We start from the raw sequence: 23,316 nt of genomic DNA on the forward strand, positions 1-23,316 counted from the left end.
TATTCAGTCCAATCCTCCTGGTCTCTCTCTGTCCTCTTTTTTTCCCAAAAGCTTCATGGATCTCCAAAGACATCCCACAAGAGAGGGTGACTGCCATTCACCAGTAAACCCCTGAGGATGCCATTATGTGGCATGCAATTATACAGCTAAATCAGGGTCAAGCATCTCCCTTTAAGGGTAAAATATGGTATTACACTCTAAATTCCTGTACTGCAAAAACAAACAGTGCCATCAATTCATTTCCAGTCAGACCTCCACCCTCTTGGGAAAAGTACACAGAACTTTCTGGTGGGAAAAATATTTTGGAAATACAACCACTTTATTAGAGTGAAAGCTCTTCCTTCATTCAGCTTGTCTTTCATTAGCCACCCTGGTACACTCCAGTGAGGAATGTGGCTTGAAGAGGTCCCTTGAGGTCACAGGAGACAAGTCCCAAAGGTTCGCTCCCAATACATGCTCACAACTCCTGACAAGATTATGAGGTCTGATCCAAAGCTAAGTAACCACATGGCCATTTGTAGGTAAATGTGTCTAGGGAGGGTGGGTGGCTTTTTAAGGAAGGATCCCCTTACCTTTCCACACAAATGAAGCACCTGTGTTCTCTGTTTCTTTGAGCTTTCTTACTGTAAATAATATCTTCCTGTTTTTCACCCTTCTGTTTGAACACAGAGGGAGCAGGTGAGGAGGAAAGGAAGGTTTTAAAATTCATGTGTTTCCTTAATTCAACAGTGGTATATTGGATGTTGGGTTGAGTAAAACTGCATTCATATCCATGGTTCCTCTCTGCAAAGTTCCTACAGGAGGAAGAGCTCTCTGAGTTCACAGCCACACATAACAGAGACCATGATAATGCTCTTTCTGGGATTCCAGAGCAGAACAGCCCATGGCTTTCAAGCAAGGAACTGGCTGATGAGACTCAGCAGAGCATCCCAGGAGAAAGGGCTTGCTGTATAAATCTGGAGCAGCACTCCTGAAGCTAACAGAGTGATTTCAGAAACACCATGGTGTTACAAAGGTCCAAAGCAGATATTTTTGATGGCAATGAAAAAGAGACCTTTTCTTCCCAGGCCTGAATCTCTCCTGAGATGTGCCAACTCTGTCAGTGCCGTGTCATTGCATCCAGTGAGTTTGTATTACTACAACTGGGAGCAATATTTCATTTACTGGCTTTGGTGGTCATCTGAGGACAGGATTTGATGCTACGTGTCACCTGGGTTTTGTATCAACAGCAAATGCTGTTTTACCAGCAGCAAAGAGTGGGATCTATGAAAGAAGCTGCTCTGCAAAAAGAAATTGTGAATTTGGTTACACCAAAAACATTCTTTGCAGTATGATGCCAATCACAGGAAAAATAGCCAACTATTCATCACTACAGGTTTAAAAATCATTAAAAGCCATCATTTTCATGGACAAAACCTAAGCAACACGTTTTGGATCTTTACCCTTGCAGCTGGCCAAAACCAAACTGGTTTTTTGGAGTTGTTTAGATTCCTGCTGAAAGCCTTAATAATTCCTAAACTATACGATTTGAGAGGAAATAGAAGAGAAACATGCTATTGAACACATGTGTTCATTTGGCATATGAGCAGTGCCATTGCCTTCAGCAGGACCCTGCACATGGACAGGGGCAGAAGGATTGGGTCTGTTGTCCTCTACTCTATTCTTTGATCCTGCAAGTGTCGCATCAGGCTGCAAAGGCACTTTTTGTAACTCTGTGTGATCTGTGTCTGTCCTTTTTTTATTCCAAATGCATTTGCCTCTACAATTTAATCTGCTGTTCTCTCCCTCCCCTTCCTCTTGAAGTCTAATTACAGTTTTATTCCAGGTCCTTCTGGTTGCTAATGATGCTGGACATCACCGCTGAATTCATTCTAATATTTGTTGCGTATTTTCTAGGCTGGACACTGAACAATAATATTCTCTGAATTTGCTTTTGCTCCTGTTTCCTTCCTCCCCGTTGTAGCTAATTGTGTAGTAATGTGTAGCCCTAGGGTGACTACTCTTCCCAGTGTAGATCTGCTAAGAGTTGCCCATTTCAGGCTGCAGAATGAAGGGGGTTTATTCTGGTTTTAAGAAGATTTCAAAGTCCTCTCTACCAGCTCCCTTCACTGTTGTTGAACCAGTCAGGCAGTGGCTTTCTTTGCTTCATCTTTTCTTTTTTTTTCCCTGCCCCAAGTCTAATGCTGTTCATAGCTGTGAGTCTCAAAGTGTCCTGGAGGCAGTTTCAGCAGTTAGAAAGACACTTTTTGCCAGTGCCTGCTCCATGTGATGGTTCAACCCACAGTAATTTGAGGTTCCCAAGCCTGACTTTTTACAGTACCAGTACTGCGATAATTTTTTTCTTTATTTTTTAATTTACTTTTTTTTCTCCTTTTTGCTTTCTGCAACACTGCCTGGGAACACAGACTCACACTTTACCCATGACCTGACTCTTTGACTAAGAATAGCAGTCGCAGTGCAACTTGGGTTCAGTCTCACTGGAGACATGCTACAGCTGGGAAACAGGGAGGTCAGCTCAGCCCATGTTCACAAAACCAAACACATAAAAGCAGTATGGAGGATCTTTTGTGTTTGCCTCCTTTTAAGACTGCAGAACAAGGGGAAGAGATTGGCACAGGTGTTCAGTGAGCGAAGATAAATTTTCTTTGCACAGGACATTGACTTGTACAGGAAGTTTACACACAGAAGTTCTATTTCTGGGCTGAACAGAACCTTTTTCAAAAGAGTCCTGTGTCCTTACAGGCTATCCAGCCAAAATTTATGCAGGATGGGGACAGTAAGCAGTGCTGATTAGCATCTCCTGAGCTCTGCTTAGGACAATGGGATGTTTGAGATAGTCCCTGGCTGATCTGCTGTATCTGATCTGCTGATCTGCTGTAGCCTGTCCTGGACAGCTAATGTGACACTGCTGCTGGGGCAGTGTCTTTAGCATGAGGGACCAACAGGTCTCACTCTGAGCACATGCTAAAGCCATCTTTGTTCCCATTCTTCCCCTTCCTTCTGGGATATGCCAGGCTACATTCACACCTTCCTTTTGTGGTGCAGACGTGCTTTCAGAGTAACAGAAATACCAGTGCTGCTCTGTTGTATGAAGAAAAGAGCTAAAGCATTAGTAATAGAAACTGTTAGGCTAATGATTGTCATAATACTCATTGTGGTGGGATTTAAATAGCACACTCCCAGCTCGGCTGTGCCCTCTCCTCCACTGTGATGCCACAGTCAGCTGTTCCTGTGCACACAGCATTACATCTGGAACATGGACTGGTGGATTGATATTCACACTGGCATAAGGAGATCCATTTTTTGAGAGAACCATATGACAGCATTCCTGTACTCCTCCCCAACTGAATCTAAGTCACTTGGGGAAGGTGCTGTTTGCTAGAGATTGAGATGTCTGGAGGAACTGGTCCTGCAAGCCCAGTTCCTGGGAGCAGCCATGCTCAAAACTGTCTATGTGACTTCCCTTCAGCCCCTGTCTCAAAGTCAGAGGGGAGGGGTGGCTGCCCTGGCATCACATTAGCTGGATAGGGGCTGTTCACACCAGTCAGGGGACCCAGGCCTGGGCTACGGCTTGAGACATAACAAGTAGACTTGAGAGGAAAAGCCCTTGAGGTATCAGGGCAGTAATTCTAATGGTAATTTTGAACTGTTTTTGTCTGTCTAACATTCCTTTTTAATCCCCATCCTGCCTGCCCCTTCCTTATGTAGGGTTACTTTAGTGATCCTTGGAATGTTTTTGACTTCCTCATCGTAATTGGCAGCATTATAGACGTCATTCTCAGTGAAACTAATGTGAGTATTACTCTACCCTCCCCAGGATACCACCACCTCCTCCTCCTCTGCTGTTCCTTCTCTCTTTCTCTCTTTTTTTCTCTCTCTTTTTGTTTTCTGGTTTTTTTCCCTCTAGTCATGCTTTTATTGAACTTGCCGTCGTCCTTCTCCTTCTCCCAGGGAAAAAAAAAAGGAGGGGGAGAAATGCCTCCTTCTTTTTCACTTGTCATAGCTCACGCCAAGGCTGTGACTGGTGAAAGCGCACAGAGTTTGGGGTGTGTGTGCTTTTTTTCCCTCCAAAAGGTAGACATGTTTGAGTGTAACTTTTCGACTAACCAGGCTTTTGTTGATACCCTCCATCATGTGAAATGTTACAGAGGTTTGAACAACCAATACTGTAGAGTGGTAAGAGACTATTTAATATGCCCACGTAACCTCTTTCTTTTCTTATTTTTTTTCCTCTTCTCTCCCTCTTTCATGTTTTTTTTTTTTGGTTCTGTTTTTTTATTATTTTATTTTATTTTACTTTTTACCTTTTATTCCCCTCTTTTCTCCCTTTTCCTCTTTCTCTCCCTCTCTCTCTCTCATTCTTTCTTCTTCTTCCTTCCTTCCTTCCTTCCTTTCTCTCTCTCTCTCTCTCTCTCTCTCTCTCTCCTTGGCTTCTCTGCCACATGCAGCACTATTTCTGTGATGCATGGAATACATTTGACGCCTTGATTGTTGTGGGTAGCATTGTTGATATAGCAATCACCGAGGTGAACGTAAGTAGCTGGCGTCTGTCCATGATCGTGCCTGCTCTAACATCCATTTGCCTTTCCCGGGTTCTTTTTTTTTTTCTCCACCCCTTTCTCCTTTCTTTTGAGTTTATTTTCAGAACTTTTTGTTTCATTTTGAAGCTTTTTTCTTCCCCCCCCCTCTTTTATTTGGTTTGGTTTTATTTTGTTTTCATTTTTGGAACGACTTAAAGGACTTTTTGACTGTTGCATCATTTTCTTCCCTTCATAATCCGCCTGGCATGAATTAAACTGTATAGCAGGAAAAGTGATGGGAAATGTGGAGTGTAAGTGAAAAAGCTATTTGTGCCATGCGAAGCTGCTAGAATGGTCTGAGGCCAGCACTTTGGTCTACCCAGTGTTATGCTTTGCTTCCCATGGCAGTTCAATACTCTCCACCCCACAGAGAGATAAAGGTCAGTTCTTTCGAGGTGGAACTGCGGGAACCAAACCAGGAATCCTCCCTGTGCCTCCTCACTCAGGCTTCCTCCACAAGAAGTAAAGACCAAATCACCTCTGTTTAGAGGAACCTGCTGCTAATGTTCAGTTTCTAAAATAAAAACAAATCAGAAATACCAAAGAAAAATAAAGCACCAGAGTTCTGACCCATCTTCTGTGGGTTTGCCACCTGATTTGCTCCTTCTCTCAAATTCCACCAGTACAATTGGCGCTGATTGGCCTCACTGGTGCCCATCTCAGCAGACAGGTGAAGGATTGAGTGAGCCATGGAGACTGAAATGAGCCTCTGGTGTTCAAGAAATAAATCACATCAGGCATATTTTTCCTCTGTCTCTTTTGGAAGTGGATGGATACAGAATTCTAGGATAAATAGACAAAGGACAGGCAGGAAACACACAAGTTCCCAAAAGAAAGGCTATGATGGGTTTATAGGCATGGACAAAAAATCACACTGAAAAATCCAGCTGATAAAGGCCAGGAAAATAGAAAGATTGAAGGTCAATTGCTGTTAAAATGTTAGAGAAGAGCAAATTAGTCATGAATTTTCAAAATTATGTGGCTGTTGAGTAATTATTCCAGCATGGAATTGTTGTGTATTGTAGAGGCAATCCCTTGCAAGCAGAAAAGTGACAACGCACTGGTGACTCAGTGCTGTGTATAGGGAAAAATGTAGGCAATGTTTTGAAAAAATGAAAATGCCTTACTTGAAACTTTCCAAACAAAATATTTTCATATCTGGGTTCTAGTTTAATTTCTGCTCAACATTTTTTTTTAATTCTGAAGCAGGAACACATTCAAGCTGTAACACTTTGATTTAGAATAAATGAAAATTTTTTTTTAAATTACTTTATTTTCCTTGTTTTTTGAGAGAATGGAAAATAGTTTCTAACTGAAACGGAACTTTTATTTTACCTCTCTTAAATGTCTTGCTTTCTGGACTCAAAAAGTTATTTACAACATTTCCCACAGAATGTCATAAGTGATTTTGATTACCCTTTTACTAGGTAGATATTGGGATTGGACTGTCTTTGTAGAGGAAAGTTGCAATGATCAGCAGGCTGAAGTTCTTAATTTTTAAGAATGAAAATTTTTTTCTATTATACTTTTCACAGGAAGACTAAATAGGAAACCTGGCTATAGCCTTCAGATTGTGAAAAAGTTCAGTTCTCATCCATAGAGGCAGAACTGTAATGGTAATGGAGGGAATAAATACAGATAACTGGAAATGAATCGTACCAAACACCAGCAAGGCTTCCCTGACTGATGTGTTTGAATCCATACAAAAGTCTTCCAAGCACAAAGGAAGGAAATCCCTGCATTTTGATAAATATATAGAAGTCTATCACATTTAGAAATCCAGGGAAAATCCACTGATCCTTTTGAAGAAATTCACAGTAATAAATTAAAGAACTTTCTACATTATTGGTTAAGACACTTTGATGTGCATCTCATTAAACTTCTGTAATGTGAGAGGAGAACAGTCACCAGGCTTCCTCTTGCTATTAGTGAGGAGAGACACACCCCTCCCCAGGCCCACTGGTGCCTCCCCTTACATGTCTGTGCCAGGGGAGATCAATTGCTCTTTGGAGGTGCCCATCCAGTGACTGGTGAGTGTCTAGGTTTGTTAGGGTTGTCTAGACACCCAGCTCTCAGATGGCTAAATTTATGCAGTATAAATCACATTCATTCTCAGCATCTTGTCCAGACGGTCATGCTGCTTCTGAATGTTCTGATCTTCAGTCTCCAGGGCTGTCCATACTGGTGTGCTTAATTGCCACTAACAAAGCTCCCCCCTCTTTTCCATTCCCTGTCTAAATTCAAGTTAATGTCAGCCAAGGCCCAGAATCCAGTTTTTGGTTATATCAGTGAAGAATGTCCGTCCAACCAACCATCTCCTGTCTTAGGTGAGGAGGCAGCAGGGGTGGCCCTGACTTTTTCAGTAAGGGCTATGAAGAGCATTGTGTAATGGTCCCTCTGTTTCCTCTAAAGAATCCTTTCCTTCTATACAGTTTTACAGATCTCTGCACACGTCTTTTTGTTACCTGGCATGTTTAAATCTTCTCTTTTTATCTAGGCAAGTCCTTTGCTACTAGTTTCTAATGTTTGTTACTAAAAACTTGCACAACCTTTCGATGCACTGATAAATAAGCAGCAGCTATGGATGGAGTTTGTTCTGAAATGTTCTGAAATCCCTTTGCACTTATAACCGTTATTGAACAAGAGAATGTTTTGTATGTTGGTTTGTCCTGTCAGATTCCCTTCCTGCTAGCAGCACTTGATATGTTACATCTGTAGAAAATGGGCTTTGGAAGTAGCAGCCCATCTTGGATGGACAGTTGTCATCTTCCCAAGCAGTGTGAGGCAGTTTATCAGACACACTTCTCGCGTCTCTTCAGGAGCTTGTTGCTTTCTTGCTGTTTGTGGGTTTGAGCAAACTCTGCCATGTGTTTCTGTACACTGTCTTGTCTTGTTCCAAGAGACCTGGAGTCTGAAAAGGAAAGAAACAATAAACCCAAAATGTCAATCAGCCCCACTAATAGGGGATGTTTAGACTGGTCAGATGCGGGTAAAATGTTTCTGCCCCAACTCCTTAGAAGCTGAAGAGTGTTTGTGGTAGAGTCTTAGAAGGTGCTGCTCTTGGAGAGAAGTGACAGTTTTCTTTGTGGTCAGTTAGGAAAGATGGAGACTCCTGGGGCATGTCATGGACTTGTAAGCCTGAAGTCTCTGTGAGGTTCACCCCTGAGGACATTTGCATTCAGGGGAAGCAAACCCAGCTGGTGCTGAGCTGCCACAGCTCTAGTTGTGGGGGGAACACTGTTAGCCTCCACAGTGTGCATGTAGGTATAAGCTTGCTTTTATTTGTGCAGATCCCCATGCTCTGTTAGTCCTTTTTCCTTTTGACATTTATTTTTGTTTCTTGAAAAAGAGTTTCCCAGATCAAAACCTTCATTAAGATATATGTGAGTGTGTGCAAGTGGGTCTTTGTCTGTGCACTCCATTGGTTGTACTGTTTGTTCCTGGGTGTGTTTGGATGCCTGTGTATGGGCTATAAATCCATGGGAGAGTGTACAGACACAAATCCATGTGTGGGGGAAAGAGAGTGTGTGCGTAAGCATATGCATTTCATACATATTTGTTTTGTGAATGGTTGTTGGTGGAGACACATGGGTGGTTGTGTATGTAAGCGAGAATATGATCATATTTTCTGAGCTGATGTGACTACCCTACTTTGCAAGTTTGATCTGCTTATGGATGGGTGTTTGTATCTGAGAGTTTTCTGAATGCAGGCATGTTCATCTACATGCCTGTGGGTGAGTCAACACTTGCATGTCAAGTTCAGCATATCTTCCTTAGCATGGCTGTGAATTCAGAAATAGGGGGAAGGCATGTGCTTGTGAGGAAGGCTCCCAGGTTGCCTCAGCACCTCCAAGCCACTTAGGAAGCCTTCACTTAAAACACCTCCATGTCAAGTGGTGAGTCCAATTGCATCCTGTTGGGCCCACTTGCTTTGGGCAACTTGGGAACCCCAGCCAGCTCCACAGACACCTGGAGAGGCATTTCATACAACTGAGTAAGTGCACCGAGCACAGAGGATTTAAAAACTTCAGGGTGGCACAATTTCTGCCAAATTCACTTTTAAATTGCCTGACTTTGAAGCTGCATTTTTTGAGCTTTGTTCTCAGTGACTGTTGCACAACTAACTTCATAGCCACAAAATGAGGACTTTTTTCAAAATTTTCTGGAAACATTGAACATTTTTGTTTTGGGGCACTCTTAAGCCACTTCTTAAGTAACTAAAGATGGAGAGGAGGATTTTTTTACCTTTCCCTAAAAAAACAAACAAACAAAAACCACACCAACTTCCAAGGCAGAGACCACATCTACCAAGTGTCAACTCTAAGATCAAGAATGACTTCTGGGGAGTAAGATGAAATATGATGTAATATATGCATCCTGGGATGTAGAGCGTTACATCCCTGTGCCTCAGCCTTCCCATTAGTGAATCAGAGATTGTTATTACTGCTTATGTTAAGAATGTATTTTCATTGGAGTTTGCAAAACACTTTAAGTTTCATAGAAGAAGTGGAAAAAATTATTACTATCTATTATAATAGGAAATGAATGTTATAGGAGTTGAATAAAAGCCAGCAAATTTCTTCATCCCAGAAGAAGCCCTGGGCACAGGCTTGCATTTCCTTCCATTCCATGTCAGCAGACACTACCTGGAGTTGAGCACTCTAAGGCTGACTGACAGCCCCCAGTCCCCTCCTCCAGGCAAAGAAAGGGGCTCATGACTGTTTGTTGTTTGGTATCAAAAGGGAAAATCAAGTTCAATTTGTACTCTGTGCTATTACAGTGCCTGAAGTGACAAAAGAAAAACAGTCAGACCCTGTGAGTCACTGGGAAAGCTGTTAATATAACCTCCTTCCTCTTGGTCAGAGGGAAAAGCTGGCACTTCTTTGGTGCATGGGGTCCTTTTTCCTTTCTCCTTTCCCCTGCCAGTGACAGACCAAAGATACTGTGTGGCTGAGTCTTTGTTTGCCACCAAAGCAAAGCTCATAGCACTGCTCACTGAGCTGGACGAGTCCCCATGGCCAGCTGAGGCGTTGCCCATCCAGCTGCAGTGGGCAGCTCATGGCATGCAGGTGTGTGAGACATACAAAGGCATGTTCAGGTGGGAGCGGGTGTGTCGCCAGAGCACCAGTGCAGGTACCAGTGACAGTGGGAATGTGGTGTGTTTGATTCTGTCCATTTGTTTGTCTTGAAAGGATGTCAGGGAGGGGGAGGGTTTGTACCTCCTTGTGACCCTGTCTCTAGGACTTCTGCCAGTGTCACTGAGTGTGTCTGCTTGTGTGGGTACCTCTGTCTTCATCAGCTTTGTCTGGGAGTAGATGAGGATGACTGAGCAAACCATCTGGACTGGTATCCATCCTGCCTCTTCCACTCAGTGACTGTACTTGCATGTCTGAGTGTGTCTGTGAACGCTGCAGGAGGAACAGAGGAGGAGGAGTTACCCATGACAGGTACACAACATGATACAGCAGGTGTGGTGAGCCAGGGGGGTGTGCATGGTTAGAAGATGAGAACTGTGAGGAATAGGGTGACCTGTGGGCTTTGTGAAGTAATGGAGTCTTTCCCTACCTTTTCTTAATAGTGAACATTGCAACTGGTTTGAGGGTTGATGAAAGTGGTGGGTTTTTAATGGGAGAGGTGACAGGAGGAGAGTGCAATGTTGTGTGTGGTCTGATCCATGGTGGCATCTGGGAGACATAGGACCTGGGTACTTCAGGAAGTAGCACCCCTATAAAGAATGTTAGGGAAACCCAAACCCCATCTTGCTGTATTACTTCCCCTAAAAAATGTCAGTCAGGTCTGTTGTGCCCAAGCCTGCTGGGTAGTGGTTTGGCATTTGTCTGTCAGATACTCAGGAAAGCTGAATACTTTATATCTTGTGCTTCTGAAAAGGTTTTCAAATTCTGATACGAAGTCAGCAAAGGGTTGCAACTTGATTGATTCCTGAGTACTGATACAGTAAGGCCAGAGAGATACCAAAACATTCAGTTCTTATGACTTGGAGACCTGTGCAGTGATTTCATATTTAGTCTATTTTATTTCTGAACTAAAACAGCTCAGGCTTAAATCAGGCACATAGGGCTTTTTTTTACAGTCATCTTGCTTTTGGTGTCAAGAGGCTTCATATGATTTGCCATGGGCTCCTGCTCCCATTCTTTGGAATATCTGACAGCCTATACTGAAGTCTCCCTCTCACCTTCTCCTGCACTTCTCCCTTTTAACCCACACCCTACCTTTCTTCCTTTTCTCCCTTGCTTTCCTCTCCCTTGTCTCCAGCCACACTAAACCTCACAAGTTCATTTTCACCCTCAATCAATGTGTCTGAAGGCAGAGAACCAGTGGCTTAAGTCCTGCAGTCCTTATTCAGGTAGAAGTGCCCTTGGGGCGTTCCGCCTGTGCAAGGACTGGGGCACGGCCCCTGCGCACAGCCCAGTACACACACACCCCCCACAATGGGAGCAAGGATCAGTGGAAGGACGACATACATCCAGCCTGCACCTCAGTTGGGACTGGCATTCATATCTGTCGCTGTGTCTGTCTGTCTGTCTTTCTCTGCCTGTCTGGTTCTCTCCGCTTCCATGCCCTTTGCTGCTCAGATTTTGGCCACCAGCTGCCACTGGACACAAATCTTTGCAATTCCTAGAACGCGTAAGTTTGTTTACCCAAACCTTTCAGAAGAGGCAGAAAACATCTCCCTCCCTCTCCTCTCTCTCCAATGCCATCTGGGTAGCAGAGGCCTCCAAATTATGTAGCAAAGGGCTGGAGAAGCACAGTGGCTTCTTTTGACATCTTGTGTTGTCATACCCTTACTGCTGCCATCCTAGAAGTTGTGTGTAGTCCTGAGCTATCCCTGTGTGCGTGTATATGTATGTGTATATGACTTGTTTTCTTTTTGGAAAAAACTACTGATAAAACTGATGGGGGGGGGGGGTGGATTTAGTTTGCTTTTTTTAATATCTGGTGGTGTTTTTATCACTAGAATAATTCAGGTAACGCACCACAGTGGCCCCAGCTTCTGTACGTAGGAAGCCAAGTTGAAGCATGGTTGTGAGCTGCAGCAGTGACAAATGCTAGTGCTTTATTTTTTCTTTCATGAACATCAGAAGACTTGCCCGAAACTCCTTCCAGATTAGGCTTAGAACAATTTGAATTTGATCACCTCCCATGCTTAGTCAACAATTCTGGTACATGTTTTTCACCCTCTGTTGGGGAGAAGAAAGTATGGTATGACTATCTGACCACAACCATGCTTGAACAGGATTTTTTTGTTTTTATTTATGTATATATTTGTCATGAAGATGGGGCCTCTTTTTCTATTTCTTTTTTTTTCTTTTATCTCTAAATTGTTGGTATTCTCAGTGCATTTCCAGATTTCATAATGTGATTTGCCCAAAGAGGTGATTTTGGTAACTGCACAACTTTTTCTGTAAGGAAATCTATATGAAATATGGACAATCAGGAAAAAGTATGCTTTTTTTTTAAGAAAAGGAGACAGTAAATGTAAATGACTCCTGCCTAAGTTTACCTGAGTATTTGAGCTGTTACTAGCAACATTAGCACCATAAGAAAAAGGCATGTAGTTTCCCCTTTAAGAGACTCTTCATACTGCCCAGTTGTGAGGAAATACCTCCATACTCTGATTTCCACAAAACTACCTGTTATACTTGGCTTCTGACATTATTCCAGTTGCATGGAATAATCAGAATGTATTTTAATGCAGGCAAGACCTAAGAGTAGCATAAAAATAAATTTGCCTTACTGGAAAAATTTAACCACACACATTCTAATTAATTAAAATATGAGAAAGAAAAGATAAAGAATCCAGGAGAAAAAATCTTAAAAGCTAAATGTGAAAGCAGCAAAAAGAAGGTTAGACAGCCCTATAGCTCTAAGACTTGATGCACAAACCTGTCTGGAGTCCTTCTGAGTGAAAATGTTTAGAGCTCTCTTTAAAATGGTGGGCCACAATGTCTCACTGACTGCCCTGAGGAATAAATCATGTTTTTAGTTACTGAAGACTTTCACATACCCCAAACCTTGGTGGGTTTCAAGGCCCTTAGAGATGAAGTTCTGTTTCCTTCTTTGACCCTAAATTATTGTTACAATATCAATAATAGCTAATAGTAGAAACACAAAGAACCACAGACCAACCTTGTCCTGTGTTGGTTCCACAGTAAAATAAGTGTGTGAAGTGAACATTTCAGTGCAAAGACTCTTTAAAAAGCCTACATCCAGATTTTCTGACTAGTATTTAATTTTACTTGTCATTTTTCTATCACATCACACTTTGAAGAAAAATAACATTACCATATTCTGGCATCAACATTTGTGATATATTGCAGCTATATTTCATTTTACTTTTAATTCCAATGTTTTTCCACAAAGCTAGTTAAAATGCTCAGATTAAAAAAACATTAGAGCTACCACAAGCTGGTTATATTTTTCCATTGGCTTTCTAGCCAGGATAAATCATTCCATTTGCCTAGCAAAAGTTTCTTTTAACTTTCCCTGAACTCTAATAGAGATTGTATCTCTATATGAACTCATAGAAAAATCTCTGATTCCTTAGATGGTCTCTGAATATATTAATGTTAATTAATGATCTCTCCCTAAGCACCCTAAGTTAGATGGTCAAAAAGGTGCTCACATGGGCTCAAATCCATCTAGTTCTATCATCTTAGGCAATTCTTTGAAGCAGTGAAAGATGAATGCTGGCATTTAATTCTCCTTTTTCTAAGATCTACCTTGCTGAGAATGCCCAAGGAATTTTCCAGCGTCGCTGTTCTCCATATGTAGATTACAGTAACAGAGAGGGCACAATCCCCTGTATTTTGCTCATTTTTCACTGCAAAAGCTTCTGTTCTTCATGCAAATTACAAGAGCTATAAACATTGATCCTACAAGAGCTCATTGCAGGCACCATCTTATACTATTATTCATATTTAGAGAACTGCTAACTGGTTCCCGATTGCTCTGCCAGCTGCAATGAAAGCAACGAAGGCGATGGAAGAAGGGAAGACACACACACAAGTATTTCACTTGTTTTCATCTTTAACTTGCTCTTTTCCCCCATCTTCTTCTCCCTAGTGACTTCTCCAGATTTTGCTGAACATTTGGGCAGCATAGATCATGTTTCCCATTCCCAGGAGCACTAGGGGTAGTTTTCAGCAAGACAGTAACAAGTTCCTCTCTACCGAGTGTATCAGTCATATTTTCTGTCTGTCTTCAGCCAAGATACCATCAGTCCAGGGGAAGGGCTGTTCCCCTTTGAGAGGACTTTTGTGCCAGGCACTTGGCAACAGTTCAGCATGGTGTGGGTACCAGTCTGCAAACCCAAATGCCCAGATTTCATATTAAATAAAGACCTGATTGTGGTTTTTTTCTGGGAAGCAAGAGAATATGGCCATCCAGACAGATTTGTAATCAAAGGTAAACACATAAAACTAATTTTACTGTTTCTAATCTAGGCAATATAGCACCCTCATTTAGCTCCTGCCCTGCTCTCCCTACACTCATATGTACCAGCCAGGCAAACATAAGAAGGAATATTTTATTATTTCTTACTAAACATGTGTTTTCAAAATGACTGTGCTCTTACCTTTCCTCACTGCTCTGCTCTTAGTGGAGACTGTCTGCCACAACATGCCAACAGAATGACTTCTGCTTCATACATCTTCCCAGACATCTGCTAAATGGGACCCATTCCCTGCTGCATCCAGATGACCAAGCTGTAGGGACTGGATTGCTGCTTATGGTCAGCTGATTGATGGCCAAAAAATATGACTGGCTCTAATTGCTGTTGCAGAGTAATGGGACATCCCAGCTGGTCATATCCCAGTTGTTCTCTCAAAATCCACTTTTAAGCTCAGAGAATACAGTCAGCAGTGCTGCCTGCTGAGCCTTGTCTGAGTAAGTGGGAGTAAATCTCTTTCACCCAAAGCCAGATTAAGTGACATCTTTTCATAAGCTGAACAGACATGAAGGCAAAGATGCCTCAGCTGTAAAGAAACACTTGTTAATAGAAAGACATTAAAATAAATTGATGTTTAAAGATAGGGAATTTGAGGCTCAACTGTTCAACCGAACTTGAACATAGTAAATCACACAGTAGGTATCACATACCATCTAAACTATCCCTACTTTTGTTTAAACCAAAGAATTCATCAAATCAATAATAATTTATTCTTGGAAAGATGTGTAGAACAAAAAAAATGTTGCTCAGTAGCTTTGTAAGATCTATCCACAGTCTGCAAATGACCTCTAAGGTTTTCTGATACTGCCTGTGATTGGCATTCAAATCCCTGAATGGCTCATAGGCTTTATTGTATCCCATATTAACATACAGAAATCCAATACAAGTCTGTAGGCTGTTTTTTTCCAGGAAATGTTCTGCATCAACATTAAATAACTTTCTAATTTAAAAGGCAATGAAATGACACAGTCTGGAAATTAAATACTAACTGCTACAAATGTAAAATGAAAATGGCCCATAACAAATTCTCTCTTTGGGCTGCTGGTATCTCTGGATATCCTCCTTTGAGCAAAGACTCATTGTACAAAATTGACAGGGGCTGCTAGTTCACCTCTATCTACAGTCTCTTGCAATCCACAGTCCTGGTGCTTTTGAACAAAGGTGGATTGAGTCTTTGCCTGTTTTGAACATCATGTACAGTTCCTTTAAGCACCTTCATCAAAGCACAGGAAGGCTCATTCACCCTCAAGGCTCTGGGTCAAGGAAGACCCAGAGCCTTTGGGCTTGCCAAAGAATGGAGCCTGGCAACACTGCATGCAGAATCTTTGAGCTGGTGGACAATCTGCCTGCCTTCCTGGGAAAACCTGTTCCTGGTCTGGGCTCCATTGGGCTCCATTGGTCCCTGGAGAGTTATGCTGAGGAGTGGGTGTTTTGCTGCAGACCACAGGTCTGCTGCTGACCTTAACACCACCAGTGTAATTCCCCACCACTGGAGTTTCCTTCTGGATTCACATGCTCCTGACAATGACATCACTGCAAATCCTTCAGACTGAGCCCCCAGGAAACCTCTTCACAGACAGAGCTCTACAGGGTCCAAAGGTCTCCAGCCTCCTTTCAGCTCTAGGCAGGTGAGGCTGCCCAGAGAAACCCGAACACACAGAGAGCATTAAGTTTCAATCTGTTCTTCATTTTTCTTTATTCCTCATCCTTTTCTCATACCATGGAATCCTGTCAGTTAGATCAAAAGTATTTAACAAATGGCTGTAAAAAGGGCTCAAACATTCAGTGCACTGAAGACCAGCACAGCCATGGCACAAGGACATGCCTTGGGGAGTTTGCTCCATTCCTCAAATCACCAGTGTCCAGGGAAGAAGAAACCAGCAGATGTTACTCATCCTCTCAATACCAATGGAGTTGGTGGTGGAGACAAAGAAAGCTCCTGCCTATCTATGGCTCAGGAAGATCATCCCAGAGAAGAGTAATCAAGGAATTAAGACTAGTATGAATGCTTTGGACAGTCTTTTTCTTTATTTCATTATCAAGATCAGTGGTGTGGTCTTAGTACACAAGAACCTCAGCAAGCCAAGTATGTCAGAGAACATCTCTGTTTGCCACCTTCCAGACCATCTGTGCTTTCACACCACTCCTACAGATAAAAAGTCAAGATGATGGATTTTCTTCAGTATTTGGAATGGGAGAACCTGGAGATGAAAATAACTGTTATTTGGAATGAGTAAAAACCAAATATAAGCTGTGCTCTTTTTGGAAAACCAGTACCACAGATTTCCTTCCTCTGATCCTTCTAGACAATGAAAGAAAAAAGAATACAAGAAAGGAGAATAATGATCAATATAATACAGAACATAAATCCTTGTAAAGAGATGGAGGAAAATATTTCCCTTTCCAGCACAGTGATAAATACATTGCTGGGCTTGACTTTAAAAGCCATGTTAAGTTTGCCATGGGAAAGGCAGTGAGGCACACTGGGCTGCTTAGGAACAGCAGTGAGGACACTGTTGGCATGGATTGCAATAAATCTGAGGAAGGCTGGGGAGATAAGGGAACTCTAAATGCTCCCACTTTCTCTCTCTCTCTGTCTTGCTGAGTGGTCTGTTCTGTTCCCAAGGTTGTCCCCCTCAGTCTGCTCTGGGCTGGGACAGGCTGATCACATCCTCTGTGAGCCATTGCTCTGTGAATCAAGAACTGGTCAAGTGAAAAGAGAAGTAAAATGGAAAATAGTCCACTGTCACACATGGCTTCTGGCAGAGGTGTTCAAATCAGCAAAACATCTCCATAGCTGTTACTCAAACAGAAAATCCTCAAAGTCACTTTACCTGTAAAACAAAAGTAAAATGTCCTGCACACAAGTAGCCTTTCAACATTCATTTTCATGGCTCAATTTTTCTTCAGCACCTTCCCATCCAGATATCCCAGGGCTTTTTTTGGCTACCTGTCCCACAAAACACAAGTAATGAAACACAGGCAAGATGCACATGCCTCTCTGAGTCAGACCAGTACTTGTACCTGAAGATAAGCCTTGCATCTCTCATAGTGTTCAGTATCTACTTCTTTCTCAGGAGTCCCCCAGGCTTGATTACCATAAGACTTGATTACCCAGAGCTAATGAGAAGGATTATTAAAACATCCTGAAAATTAAGAATAATTTGCATAGATATGCTTTACCAATTGTTCTGCTTTTCTGAAAGTCATGGGGAAAAATAGAGCTTTCAGCTGTGTAAAAAAGCAGCTCTTTCATTACTTGTCCAGTAATTGTCAATCTAGGGTAATCTGCATAACCAAATTAAAGCAATTGACTTCCCTTATATTTACCTTAAGCACTTGGAACCATAAGATTAATGTCTGACAATTTCATGGATATATATATGAAATTAATTAATAAGCTATTCAAATTTATATGATTTACATATTTGAAGCTAATTAGAAAGGCAAGCTCTAGAATTTCAAAATCTTAGAATGCATAGGAAATGAAGGGGAAAAAAACCTGATAGCTGCAGGACTCATTTGCTTAAAAAGTTACCTTGACCTTATTAACTGTATTCGAAATAGGCTTTTGTTGCATATGGATATGCAAATATTTCCCCTGAGATCTGAGATCATGTGGAATCAGTGAAGTATAAATGCATATATATTGCATTTGTATGAGTTGGCACATGATGTCTATTGGCCCACATGAGTTAGTGCAGGCAGAAATGTAATGGCAAACTTCATTGCAGATGTCACATTTTTCCTAATTCCCCTTATTGCATCAAATAAAATTTTAATTCCCTGCTGCAAGAGATTTCAGCCTTCTCTGCAGATCTGTCTGAGTATTAGCACATTACATTGCTCTGGAATAAAGCTCAGGGCTTTTTCCAGGGAAATCAACAAGGTGTTCACATTTTGCCCCAGTAAAGACAGCATCAGACACCTCAATTCCCTATATTTCCTGTAAAATTGTGCCCTTTTCTAATAGACATTAAATGATCAAAAAAACCTCTAGTGCTTCACCCAGATTAAAGCTTAGGAAGGCTTGATTTTTTTGTTCCCCAGAGCCCTTTGTAACATTTTTTTTCTGTTCTAAAATAGAATAAAAATTTAAAGTTGAAAAACTTTTAGTAAGAGATCATTTCCACAGAAATAATTGAGGAGAATCAAAACATATGCTTAAGTAAAGTAAAAGCAATTTAATCTGGGACTGATTTTTTTTCTTAGTTATGTATTATTTCTACTGTAAATAAAAACAAAATGTGTGAGATTTCAATCTTACATTTCTGAAATGCCTTTTTCAAAATTGACATGATTTTATAGAACATTTCACTTTCAGCATCAGCATTCTTCTAACTGAAAATATTTTTGTAGGAAAAAAAATTAATTCTGTCTAGTTTTATTCAAAATATTCCCCAAAATTCCCAGAGAGCTGCCTGCTTAATGGAAGAATGCACAGTTTGAGAAGATTTTCTGGCTTTTTTTCCCCCCTGTTAATAATTTGATTTCTCTGTAAGGTTGTGGGAATTGAGAATTATGCCATCTGCAATCCAGTAGTATTCCCTGTCAGAGAAATGCCAGATACGTTTCTGCCTGGTTTTATAGTAACTTCACAGACTGTGGTGGCTGGTGGGTTATCTCTGGGGTTCTTGTGATTAAAACCACAGACAGCAGTGGCAGACAGATGGCTCTGGAAGGGGCTGGTAACTCCCCAGTGGAACAGCAGGCTAATACCTGCCAGCAGCCAGGTTGATTTGAAACCCTGATTTTCTTCCAGCTCTCCACAAAGACTTGTGTTCCTCAGCCTCCTGAGGTCACTTCAGACTTTTGACACTACAAACACAGGAGTAAGACTAGTGTCCTCTTTTATCATGTCTCCATGGCACTGATTAATTATAAATTTCTTTTTCTCCCATACTTTGGTAAATTCTTGTTCTTCTTGAAACTCAGGTCCTTGCAGATCCCATCTCAGTGTGACCTATATGTTAAAGAAAAAACTCCAGACCAGTAGCATTATTGGCTTTCCCTTGCCCTATTTGTGCTTATAACTCCCCTCCAAAACTTATCTGTGTTTGTATGATGAGTTCATTTCCCCAGAATGTCTTTTTCCACCCTTCCTTTTGTGTCCAAGAAGGTCATAGATGCAGTATGGATAAAGTAGGCAGGGCTCTTGGAGGAGATGTCTGCATGCAAAGAATTTGAGCTGGAAAAGACTGATACCCTACAACTGCAAAGGAACTACACAGCCTGCTCAGGAGGACTCTACAGTGTGGATTCTCAGGGGCATCCTTCCTGCAATGAGCAGAAAAAAAGCAAGAAGTGAACATCTATAACCCTCTTTCTCATGGGACAAGGCTGACAGGCCAATGGACAACCTTCAGGGGTAACTTTTCATTCTCCAAATATCAGCAGCAATCAAGAAAACATCTTAGCAGATATCCATCATCAACAACCAACTCCTGTAAGTGATCTCCTAAGAGCTTTATTCACAAGCCATAATTTCCTCAATGGAGAAATGCCATTATAGATTGTTTATCACAAAAGGCAGCATAAGCATCTGGCAATTTGTTTCCTTGAAAAATATGATTTTATCATATCATGGTGCCAGCATCTCAAACAGATTTCCTCTCATCTCTTCTAACCTTGGACTAACAAGCAAAACTAGAAGGCTGCAGTTGTGTCACTGCATTCACTGAGACAACTCAAGCAATAACACTGTGCATTCAGCTGCATAAATGTTGCCCAGATCAAGCCAGGCCAAAGTTTTTCACAACATAAAAGGTTGCAAAAAGACATTCCTCCCTAAGAATTACATTGTTAGAAAGTAAAAAACTATCAGAAAGGAAATTTTGCCCTTCAAACATTAGGGGAAAAAAATCAGTTTAGATTTTCTAGCACAGACTGGATCCTCCAAGGGAGCTGAACTCATCATCTTCAATGTGTTGTGTGGTGTAAAACAAATACTACCATCAGCAGTGCTGGTAATGGGAATGCTGCCTGCCTGTCCTGTCATCTCATGGCAATAAAGCTTCTACAGCTACTCAAACCTACTAACCCAGCAGTCAAGGAGCCTCCTTGGATGTATTTATTAAACATGTGCAGTACAAACCTAATGAAGCTCCCCTTCAGGCCTGTCTGGGTGCTGCTTCTCTGGATAGCCATTACAGTTGTCAGCAAACCAGCCAAAACCCCAGGGAACTCAAACCTCTCAACATGGTCCTCCATCTCCGGTGTTCCACAGGGATGAGGTGGGATTAATGTCCCTTCTTAGGAATTTTCTGCTGAAACTTTCACTTGAATCTGGTTATTAACACACCTTATTGTTTTCTTCCAAATCTTTATCCAGAAGATATTCTAAGCCATGGAGATTTCAGGGGGGGTTGATACAACCATGACTACACAGTCTTTGGTCTTTTTGCTCCCATCTTTACAGCCCTAAAAAGCCATGTCATCCTTTCTAAGAATTTCAGAATAGATTGCAATCCAGCATAATTATCTCCCAATATTGACTTTTACATATTGCCCTTGAAAGATTGAAACAGGTTCTCCTGGAGTACAAATTTTATCCTCTCCTGGCCTCCAAAGCACAACCTGTTAAAAATTATTTCCTTGACTTGACGGCAGTATCAGGCACCGAGTTCGATCTGTGAGACTGTATGGAGGTTCACCAGGACCTGAAGTGGTTAAGTTCTTTGCAAATAGTCACTAGTAAAGCTTACTCCCACCTACCCAGGCAGAGCATGATTAACAGGAACACAGTTACCTTATCCAGTGCTGTGACCTCGAGACTTTAAGTATCTCTCCATTGAATAAGCCTGTCTTCTTTCCCAGAAACTCCCTTCCCTAGGATACTGACTTCATGATGGGCATATGCTGTGCCTTTCTCTTGTGTGCTTGTAGGGCCTTTAAGGGTGTTCACAAATTTGCAGCAGCTCAAGCAATGTATCTGTTTAAAATTTGGTGGTCTGGTGCACACTGAGCGTAATTAAAATGAGATGCATGCAGGCAATAGTATCCTGAGCAGCTTCAGGGATCACTCTTTATCCCACTGAATCTTTACTTGGGCTTCTAGAACTTGCTCTTTTCTTCCTTGACCTCTTCTGCTCCTTAGCATCTTTGTTACCTTCTTTAATATAGTGACATCAAAACAAATAAATATTACCCAAACAGTTTCAGTGCACTCATCACCTGGAGTGTCTTTACACCAACACATCCTGCATCAGATAATTCTTTTCCCACCCTTAGGCTGCAGGTTCCCTTCTACATCACCCTAAACATGGCCCTGGACTTGTTTGTGGTTTATGCTTCAGGTCCCTTTTCTGTATGATGGAAGTTGCACAGAACATCATCTCTGACTGATCTCACTGTTTGGGACCTTCCTCATTCAGTATGTGCATCCTACTTGTGTCCCAAAATGACAAGAGAGGGGAGAGAAGGCTGGAAGTTCCTTTGCAGGTTAAGTCACATCCAGGAGAAAAGACAGCTGCAAATTAAACACTACAGCCAAGAGTGCTTTCTGTGAAGTGGTGCAGCTCTTTCAAAGACATTAAACAGATGAGGATTTGTTATTCTGAGATTTGTAGAAATGAAATCCTGTCCACTTCATATGGGCAGCACACACTGGCTTTAATTCCAAGTACCTGTCACCATGCCTCCATCCTGGGAACTGATGTGACTACTACAATCTCAGGTGCCAATTGCCTGTCCTTGTCCCAAAACTGGCATGTCCTCATCACTTGCAAGGGTGAAGAGTCTCAGAAAATCTAGCAGCAGCTCTCTCAGCTTTATAGTTAGGAATGGCCACACTTGAAAATTCCAGTAATGGGTTCTCAGATGTCTATGCTTGAGTCCATGAAGTGAATTTTTGGCACAGGTGGAAAATGGTAGGATTTGGTTCCTTTCTGAAACCTTTGTGGATATCAGAAAATGTATTCATCAATGCTTAGCTGAGGGTTGATTTCCCCCTCATAAATTCACTCACTATGCACAAGCATCTCAGGAACCTCAGGCCACAGGACTACAGTTCATACAAATACTACCTTGCCAGCATTAGCTGAAACTTCCCCGTGCTGCTTTTGAGCTTCTACCACAGGTAGTGATGTAATTTGCTCCATACTTGACCCAAATTAAAATGCAGGCCAGTTAGCTCAGGGAGTAAGAGAGGAGTAAATCAACTTCTGCTTCCTTTTCTTGGCAGTGCCAAAGATACTCAAAAACTTCAGGTTTACAACATGATACCAACTCCCCCAGACTGAGCACCCCATATAAAACTTACCAAGTGCCTTATAAAGTCATACTCTCTTATACATATTTTTTTATTCACATTGCTATTGCCTGCACTTTCTGATGCAATACTAACAATAAAAAAATGACAATTGAGGTACAATATTCTACAGTAACTCAAAAGGCTTCTTCAGCCTGTCAGTCACAGATGCACCAACACTGTCAGCCAGGAAGGATGGAGAATCTTGAAAAGTGCTGAAAATTTGTAGGCTACCTTCAGTTATTTTGAAGGGCTTTTGTGCCTTCTACCAGGAATGCAGTAACTAGCAGAATAAATCTCCTACTATTAGAAAAGACAATTTGCAAAACTAGAAAGAGGAAGGGGAATGGGACAGAGAAACTCTTTGCTGGAAAGATGTTTGCCTAGCAACACAAAATCAAAATCTATGCCTGACCTGTAAGAAATGTCTCTATGGGCACTGCTCCTTTATTTGGTATTCAAGCCAACTTTTGCCTGTATGTGATCTGAAAACACAAGAGCAAACATGTGAAAGAGGAGGATAAAAGCAATGAAAGCTTACATTATCAAACCAATGAGTTAACTCAAAAGATTATTACATGATTAGGTGTACCTTGGGTTTTTAATTGTTGTTAATTGCCTATATCACCAAATAGGCTGTGTATCCAAACTACAGTTGTTATTTAGGTAATACATTGCCAATTTTTTTTTACTGCAGCATCCTTGCAGAGCAGGAGCTTGCTGCAGGAGTTCCCTGTGGCACTAGAGGGGAATTCTGCCACTGACAGAAGAAGAAATAAATCAGTTTGCACTTTGCTAATGTAGTCATGGGAAGTAATGACAGACAGGTTTGGCATATGGGGCATGTGGTAGAGATTAGGCCTGAAGGATTATGTTACTGTGGAACTGAAGGACTCCTCATAAAGATGGTTTTATTTAAGTTTCAATTCTGCTTCTTACACCTAAGGGTATTTGCAGCCTTGGGTGTTTTTTAGACTTCCTCTCAGTATTGGAAATGGCCCCAGAGGTTAATCAAGGAA

At 41.6% G+C, this 23,316-nt stretch overlaps 1 protein-coding gene across 1 annotated transcript in view; it reads left to right on the forward strand.

Moving 5' to 3' along the window:
* Positions 1-23,316, forward strand: part of LOC139669559 (voltage-dependent L-type calcium channel subunit alpha-1C) — a 412,800-nt gene that overhangs the window by 354,416 nt on the left and 35,068 nt on the right. The window contains exon 29 of the mRNA XM_071550062.1: positions 4,449-4,532. Within this exon, the coding sequence (XP_071406163.1) occupies positions 4,449-4,532 (84 nt within the window). The remainder of the gene's footprint in view (positions 1-4,448; positions 4,533-23,316) is intronic.

This window comes from Pithys albifrons, chromosome 3 (genome assembly GCF_047495875.1).
Source record: "Pithys albifrons albifrons isolate INPA30051 chromosome 3, PitAlb_v1, whole genome shotgun sequence".
In the NCBI taxonomy this organism is placed as follows: Eukaryota; Metazoa; Chordata; class Aves; order Passeriformes; family Thamnophilidae; genus Pithys; species Pithys albifrons.